This window comes from the organism of the source record quoted next, assembly GCF_019968985.1.
Source record: "MAG: Porospora cf. gigantea B chromosome Unknown PgB_NODE_1078_length_8041_cov_112.845, whole genome shotgun sequence".
Lineage (NCBI taxonomy): Eukaryota > Apicomplexa > Conoidasida > Eugregarinorida > Porosporidae > Porospora > Porospora cf. gigantea B.
The window spans coordinates 1-8041 of record NW_027178506.1 but is presented as its reverse complement, the minus strand read 5'-3'; the positions used below and the strand labels follow the sequence as shown (position 1 = coordinate 8041).

Here is an 8041-nt window from a genome sequence, read left to right as displayed (position 1 = left end):
CCCCTACGCTGGCACCGGCATCGACCATTTATACGGCCCCTACGCTGGCACCGGCATCGACCATTTATACGGCCCCTACGCTGGCACCGGCATCGACCATTTATACGGCCCCTACGCTGGCACCGGCATCGACCATTTATACGGCCCCTACGCTGGCACCGGCGTCAACTGTTCCTGAACCCCCAAAGCCGATTCTGCCGACCGTAAGACCTGTTGTACCGACTCGTGTTCCCGGTCCGGGCCCGAGTCCTCTGCCAACTTTTGGTCCGCAACCAACGTAAGTCGGAGTTGTTTTGTGGTTGTGATTCTTTGCAGAGCCATGCCGGTACCCATCACGACGACTCCCGCTGCTATCGACCCGGTGTGTCTTCTGAAGGACGTCCGCTTCGCCACTGATATGAGGCAGGTAAAGGTAGCATCTGTTGAGGAGTGTGTCAAGCTCTGCCACGACGCCAGGTTTGAGGGCTGTCAAGGTTTGTACTTCGACACCATCAAAAGGAGCTGTCATCTCACGGCTGATGTCGGTGAACGTGCTGCCAGGCCGGCGGCACTGGCTGTTGAATTGAGGTGCGCCTACCCCGACGACGACGTTGTAACTCCGCCGCCAGCGTCCTCGTCAACGACAACTTCCGCCACTGGCGGGGGCGGAGGAGGGCCCATGCTCGTCGGCGGTCTGGCAGCGGCCGCTGGCGGCTTTGCCGTCATAGGCGGAGCGGGTGCGTACTTCTTCTCACCAGGTGCAGCAGCAGCACCTGACGTCGTCGACACCACTGCATTTGAGGGAGCAGAAGGCACGCGAGACGTCGAACAAGCCGTCGAAATAAGCAAATCCTTCTTCAGTTGAGCGCGTAACCTGCGTAATGCCAGTCCGTTTAGCACAACAAAAAATCATTAGAAGTCGGTTCATGTACCACAAGTCGGTTCATGTGCTAGAGTCCTCGTCTTCCGCCAGAAAGTCGAAGTCTGCAGGGTCTGGTACCACGATTGCGTCGTCCTGCACCAGCTGCCCCTCCACGTTGAGGGAACCTCTGAGCTTTTCTAAAATGGACCCTGGCACTTCTTCTCGGGTGTTGGCGAAGTTCAAGTTGGCCCCGTGCCGTTCTAAAACTAACAGCGCAGGGTGGAGAGTCGTCAGTAGGGCCTTTCCAGCAGTGACAGTGGTCTCTTGCTTATGCATTCTTTCACGGATTATGAAGGGGTTCGTGAGAATGCCGGTCATAGTCCTTTCGCCATAGAAGTCCACGAGATTAGGGTCGCCTCCATGATCCAGCAGCTCACTTCCTGTGGTCAGGTGCTGCTCGATGAACGCGACGTGCACCGGGGTGTACTTTTGGTGGTTGTACTGGTTAGGGTCCAGTCCGCGCTCCAACAAGTAGTGCACGAGTCCAGGGTTGTTGCTAAGTACAGCCCAGTGAAGGCCTGTGTTCCCGAACCGATCGACCACGTGTTCAGTGACAAAGTGCTTGAGATAGTGAGATACCAAGCGAGTGTGGCCCCTTTTGCACTCCTCAAAATACATTGTGATGGAGAATTCCTCATCTGACCAGTCTGAGCTGGTGATAGCGCACCGTAGGAGTGCGAAGAAGACTGAACACACGCCGCACATGACGCCTATGAAGTAGATACTGAACGCCCAAAGGGTCACAGCGTTGATGCCAGGATACGAGCAGATGCCTTCCTGATTAAAAGATAGCTTGAAGACGTCGAAAATTCCAGAGCAGTCCATGTCTGCGAGATCGATTCCCACAAGTTCCTCGGCCGAAAGCGAGCGGTTGAACCACATCGCTGCCGTTTCCAGCCATTCCAGGCCGAGCATCACGTCCTCCTTCAGTCTCAGGTGGTTGTTGGCGTGCGGGTTCCGAACTTCGCACTTATTGCCGTCAGGCCTGCATCTTTTCACCCTGCTTATCTCACGCCTGGCCTTGGCAGTTGAAGTAGGGCTTGTCTTGGATCTCCCCGTTATGCTCAATCGTCTTAGCCTCACCGAAGTACAGCTTTTCCACATCGTATATATCCGCCCATATGTCTCTGTAGGCGCGAGGGAAGAGCCACGCGTTCATATCTGGATACCTCTTGTAGTAGAGCATGTCGCCCATGAAAGTGGTGCTCAGCCCCTGAAGCAACGACTTCGGCACGGTCTCACACGCCCCCTCATGGAACGCTGCGGTTCGATTGGAGCACAGCTTCCGGTTACCCGACGGTAGGTCCAGGAAGAAGTCCGACTCGTTGCTCGGACACAGCTGTACAGGAGGCCAGTGAGCTCTCCCCGAGCTCGCAAGTGCCTTTCCAGCATAGAGCATGTGAATAGAGTGGTTCAGATGCAAGAAGTTCCTGTCAGTGGGCGTATACTGCGTGTTCCACTGGAATTGCCTGTACACAGGGATATTTGGAACGTCCGGCTTAGACTGCGACCACATGAAGACGCGAGTCCAAAACTCGCTCGACTGCTCGACAAACTTTGCAGGGCCAAACGCAACGTAGGCGGCTAAATCCAAGGCGTCCAAGCTCAAATCCGTCTGCGTAGGAAAAAATCTTCGCATGCTTACGAATCCCACAACCCTCGTTCTCCATGCCTCTGCGACATTCTCGGTCCAACGATTGGTCATCGTAAAGGTATCGCGACTGATGTCTCGGGCACCAAACTGCCCATGAGTACCGAAGTCCATGAACATTGCTCTCATACCGCAGAAGTCCGGAAAAGTCCCTCGCCAGTGCAGGTCCCAGCGAGGCTTCCCTGCGACTTGCTCCGAATTGTTGTAGCACCGGAGGCGGTAGTTGTAAAATTTTTGGCCCCATCTAAAATCGAATCCAGCCTGAACAATTTCTACATGTGTGTCCCGTCCGGTCTCTTGGAAATGGGCAACATGCTCTAGTACGTCCCGCACTCCAGGAATGAGAAGCAGTTCGTCAGGTTCGTTGTGTAGCACCAGCGCTTCCCAATTGCCTTTTGGCCATCGCGACTGGCAAGAAGATCGAAGGCTGCTCACAATCTCTCGATCCATCCGAATGAGCATGTGGTGTCGGAATCCCGCGGCCGGCAGACCGTATTCGTGTTGATCTACGAATCGGAACCGCCTGTTGACGAGGCCCTTGTGACAGAGCTCCCGCGGGTCAAGGGAGTGGGAGCTGTGCTGCCACAACCCGAACATCATCATCGGACCCGGGCCGTAGTCGTGAAACCACCTCCGGGCATTGCGTGCCATACGCTCTAGCTGGGAGAAGTCGTATTCGAGCACATCCCACTTATTCCGGTACTGCTCCTTGTCCAGTGTTTGAGCTTCTTCCTCAGTTAGGCCATAAGACGCGTTGAACTGCAATTCATGTGCCAGTATATCGTAGTGATCCTTTATCGGGCCTTCGAATTTCAGCAGGTCTATGAACTTGCCGTCTCCTACCACGCAAGTGTCGTAGAACTCCTGACGCCAGTCCTCGCCGATGTACTGGAGGGCACGGTTTATCGCGTCAACGTTGCTGATAAACCCGTCGTCGGGATTCGGGTTGTTGGGTGGCTCACAAGAGGATTCCCCGACCATACCGATTATCAGACCGGAAAGGAAAACGAAGATCACGCCGAAGGTGCCACTTACAGCTATTGCCCAATGAAGGCGCCTGTTGACGGTCCTCTGGTTCTTAAGCAGCGTAGTGCGAACGTCCCCATCGTCCTGGACGAGCTCACGCTCATTCCGGAGAATCCGAAACACGCCCCAAACCCAGGTACCTACGACGAGCCCTACTGCAAGGAGTACTGCAAGGTCGCTAAGCAGTAGCATGGACCACAACCCCCAGTTTACGAAGCGCTCTGAAGAGTACATGCTGGGGATACGCGTAGAGAACTCCATTGTCGCGTTGAGGAGGCTTCGCAATTCATTGTTCTTGCGTTTCAGCGAAATTACCCATTCGGAGTAGCCCTCCATCCACGCCTCCTTACTCTCTAGAAAGCGGCCGATGGCATTGGAAATCTCCATAACCGGCGGGAGTTTACTCTCCGTGGCGCGCTCGTATCCCAAGGAGTTGGTGTAGCTCTCCTGGCCTGCGACTCCACTGAACTTGCAAGCATAGGGATTGAAAAGGTAGGGCCGCTCCCAGAGGGGAACGAAATTCTGCTCCCTGGAGGTGACGTCCCATGTGTTCTCGGCGAACGAGTCAAAGACTGGAGGCGGCGCGCTACAATCCTGTGCGACTTGCTTGCCGGTGACATCAAATTGGGGCCACGGCTTGGGTATGGAGCCGCTTTCAACACGGCTGATCCAGGAGCCGTCACTGAGCAGCACCTCCATGGCGAAGGCCATCTCGTCGTGCATCGGACCTTTCAGGACGTTGCCAGCATCGTATTTTACCACAGGGGCCCCACGCCACGACCAGAAGTTGTAGGGCATACAAGCAGCGGGCGTGTCCAGCAAGCACTGATCCACGTCATACTGCACCGAGACGTCGATGGTGTTGCGCCACTTGTCGCCGTGCCGAGGGTCACTCGCCATCAAAAAGTACTTCTCTTTGAACAACATGCCGAAAGCCCAGTTGAACGGGAGGCGGTCGCTGTCGTCGATGGTGGCCGCTTCGAAGTTTGCCGTCGGAGTCGGAAGGTCTCCAAGACGCGCGCGGCGCCAAACGTCGAGGCCGTTGAGAATCTTATTCATGGGCAATCCACGATAACCCTTCCACGTTGTAAAAATTTTGTTGCTGGAGTCCTCTGCGAGGCTCTCAGCAGTCCCGTCCACTCCAGGTTGAAAAATTCGGATGCCTCCGACTCTATCAGGATCTTCGCGTGTCACATTCCAGGGAGAAAGAAGCACGCCTCTGAAATCAGTGCTCTTTTCCAGCAAAAATTCCATACGTTCTTCTACAGTTCGGATAGCCTCGGAGAAAGTGTTGATTCCCGTCCACGCGGTATCTGTCTCACGGTAGCCTGCGAGATCCAGAGCCAGAGCACGATGAGGACATGTGTACACATTGTCTTCCTCTCTGGATGCACTATTGAACGTTAATCCGAACACATCCACGCAAGAAGCCAGCGAGACGCTAGTGAAAACAAGAAGGAAGCCCACCACAATCGGCATTAGCATAACGCTCAGGATGCGAGCCGATCGCGCCGAAAATGTTTGACGAGGGATCACCGAACTCATAATGGCGACAGTCCCTACAAGACTCATGGTGAGGAACACTAAAACGGCAAGCACCGCCCAGCGCGCGCTGAAAATACTCCGGAAGGCGTCTCCCATGGACTTCCAGAAACCGGAATCGTACACTTTCGTTGTCGGAGTGACAAGGAGCCTGCTTAAGTAAACCATCTGGACCTCACGAGGCAACAATGTGAAACACGCTGTCAGGCGGCTCCACGATTTTGATTTTCCCAGACAGCTGATCTTGCCATCGACTGCAATCCTTTTCGAAGGCCTCGTAATGGAAGTACATGCACAACTCGAAGTCGGGTCCTTCGAGCTGTGTGCAGCCGTCAGTGATAGGCGCGTAGTCTGTTCGGAGACACTCAAGCAGCGGACCAGATTCCAGAAAAACATCGCACACTGGTTCTGTGTGGTTCCACGTGAGGGGTCTCCGGTCCTCTCGCTCATGCTCTTCTTTGACCCATTCTGGGTGCTCGCAATCGGGGTACACCACTTGGCCCCACGAGACCAAAAAAAAGGGTACGTACAAGTGCATACGTGCAAATGGTGGGTTTTACGTGGCGTGGTACAAAACAGGCAGCGAATCATTCTTTGCACCCAGATGCACATGTCGTTTCTGACCGTCTTGTGGGTTTAGGGCCTTGTGACAACCAGAGTTGTTGCTTGTTGTGCCCGATTCAGCATCCAGGTGTCATTTGAGCCTGATATGGTTTTCAGATCTGCGTACGACGAGCCACTATACTTCACAGGCGCAGTCAGGTCCGACGTTGGACCTACTCTGGCGACGGCTGTAGTCGCGCCTCTCTCCGACACGGCTGCTCGCGTGGTGAAGTTCCACGTATCGCCAGGATGTCCGGTGGAAGACTCTGACAGCTCAGGAGTTACACTACTCACAGGCTCGCCTGGAGGGTGGGCAGGTGGATATATCGAAGAAGATGTGTTGAACACCGTTCTCTTCGCGAGGCACGAGGTTTCCGCCGCAGAGATAAACGTGGCCACCACTACGTCCCTCACAAAGACGGTAAGTGTTGTTTCCGGTTCCGAACCTAGATTCTGCCTCTTGCCGATCTAACAGGAGTCAGTGGCGACCGGGAGCTGTTCAGCAGACCTCCGGTTGTTTTCCTACAAACACAGTACAGATTAGACGACTTTGAAAATGGGATCCTCCGAGAGCCGCTCTATGACATCCAAATCTTCCGAGTAACCTCCACTGAGGTGGAGGTAGGTATTTTCGCAAGCCATGGTGCGCCGCAGAAAAGCTCGATCATTGTTGGGCTTATGGCCGTGCCTGGCGGAGACTTCACGTGGGCCAACGGTCTACAGTCCACGGCCCTCAAGGCTGATCCCGATGGTCAGACCGGCATTCCATTCCCCAAGCTGCCAGACATGGAAAAGTCCGGCAATTGCGGCTTCCCGCTCATGTTGTTTAACCTCGTTCAGAGGGCTGACACTTCAACTTCTAGTTTTAGGGGTGAGTGTTTTTTTTGGACTAAATGCAGCTCTTCAATCCGAATGCGCTTTCTCCCCGACCACCACATCGACAGGCACAACAGGCACAGCAGGCACAACAGGCACAACAGGCACAACAGGCACAACTAGTACAACTAGTACAACCAGTACAACCAGTACAACCAGTACAACTAGCACAACTAGTACAACTAGTACAACTAGTACAACTAGTACAACTAGTACTACTAGTACTACTAGTACAACTAGCACAACTAGCACAACTAGTACAACTAGTACAACTAGTACAACTGGTACAACTAGTACAACTAGTACTACTAGTACAACTAGTACTACTAGTACAACTAGTACAACTGGTACAACTAGTACAACTAGCAACGTTCCGCCGCCGCCACCCCGTGCTTCCACCCCGTGCTTCAACTCGGAGTACCAGTTGTTTGCCCGCGAGTGCGGCGAGCCAGCGTATCCCGTCTTCACTTCCGGCGCCAACGTCCTCGCGTTTCAGTTGGCGGCATGCGTGGTGGACACGCAGGGCAGTCTGTTCTCAGCGAGCGACTCAGTGGACGTGGAGGAGACCAGCGACCATGCCCTGTTGGTTGCGTGGCTGCTCGGGCTTCTAATACCCGCAGCCATCATTGGAGCTGCGATAATCTACCTGTGGGTCTACTGGAAGCTCCACAGGAAACCACCGCCGGCAGAACCCAGATCGGACATTGAAACTTTGTGGTCACAGGACAGCCTAGAACTCGTGGAATCCAGGGCTAGTCTGGCCTCATGGTCCCAACATTCCTCCGACTCCCTCCTGAAGCCAGGAGTGACCAGTCAAGCGAACCCTAGGCCCCCTATGCGAGGCAGCCAAGCGCAGCCTAGACCGCCAAAATAGGGCAGCAGACCCCTTCCTGAAGCGTAGCCGCAAACCTCAACGTTAGACTAGCTGCTTGCACAGGGGCACGGATACAGGGCTTGTATCGGGCTGAGTGACTTGAGAGCTTGTAATGCTTTGCGTGTAAGATGCTAATATTTTAATGCTGCTTGTGAAAGCGATTGTGGATTAGTGAAAAAGGGTTGTGAAGGTGGGATGATTTGACGACATGAGACCCCACTCTCCTTCAAGGTATCCGGCGTAAATACCACATCATCAATGAGACTTTTGAGTGCGGCGTTGATTGTGGCGGTCTGGTCTCGAGTAGCTCGGTGCCGCGACAGCTGCTTGCAGAAGGGCATTGGATACAGGTCTGTGTGCCATGCTAAGCGCTTCTGTCACCCCAGCCGCTGGGTGAGGATGCCCTGTGTGGACACTTGCGTTGACAACTGTCGACGGTCACGTGAATGCCGGCATGTGACGTGGGATCCTGTTAGGCGACGGTGCAGATTTTTTGGCTCGCGTGTGAAAGCAGTTCCGGACCACCGCTACATTTCCGTTGACATGCGCTGCGCTCATCCTAGTGTAC

At 54.3% G+C, this 8041-nt stretch overlaps 3 protein-coding genes across 7 annotated transcripts; 2 read left to right on the top strand and 1 right to left on the bottom strand.

Annotated features, from left to right (window-relative positions):
• Nucleotides 1–319: 319 nt before the first annotated feature.
• Nucleotides 320–844, top strand: KVP17_000896 (uncharacterized protein; the record flags this gene model as incomplete). Its single annotated transcript, XM_068515783.1, has 1 exon — nt 320–844. One exon carries the CDS (start codon nt 320–322, stop codon nt 842–844), a length of 525 nt encoding a protein of 174 aa, XP_068379681.1.
• Nucleotides 845–922: 78 nt separating this feature from the next.
• KVP17_000894 (uncharacterized protein) lies at nt 923–5658 on the bottom strand (the record flags this gene model as incomplete). 4 transcript variants are annotated; one of them, XM_068515778.1, is made up of 3 exons in its annotated part: nt 923–1886; nt 1915–5271; nt 5300–5658. In XM_068515778.1, the coding sequence occupies 3 exons, from the start codon at nt 5656–5658 to the stop codon at nt 923–925; spliced, it is 4680 nt and encodes a 1559-aa protein (XP_068379676.1). The 4 variants fall into 4 exon arrangements, with proteins under 4 accessions (XP_068379676.1, XP_068379677.1, XP_068379675.1 ...); XM_068515779.1 differs by lacking the exons at nt 1915–5271; nt 5300–5658 and having other exon boundaries at nt 923–1816; XM_068515777.1 differs by lacking the exons at nt 923–1886; nt 5300–5658 and having other exon boundaries at nt 1911–5219.
• A 171-nt stretch (nt 5659–5829) lies between these two features.
• KVP17_000895 (uncharacterized protein) lies at nt 5830–7473 on the top strand (the record flags this gene model as incomplete). Of its 2 annotated transcripts, XM_068515782.1 has the most annotated exons (3): nt 5830–6144; nt 6174–6594; nt 7052–7473. In XM_068515782.1, 3 exons carry the CDS (start codon nt 5830–5832, stop codon nt 7471–7473), a joined length of 1158 nt encoding a protein of 385 aa, XP_068379680.1. The 2 variants fall into 2 exon arrangements, with proteins under 2 accessions (XP_068379680.1, XP_068379679.1); XM_068515781.1 differs by lacking the exon at nt 7052–7473 and having other exon boundaries at nt 5830–6195.
• Between the last annotated feature and the right edge of the window lie 568 nt (nt 7474–8041).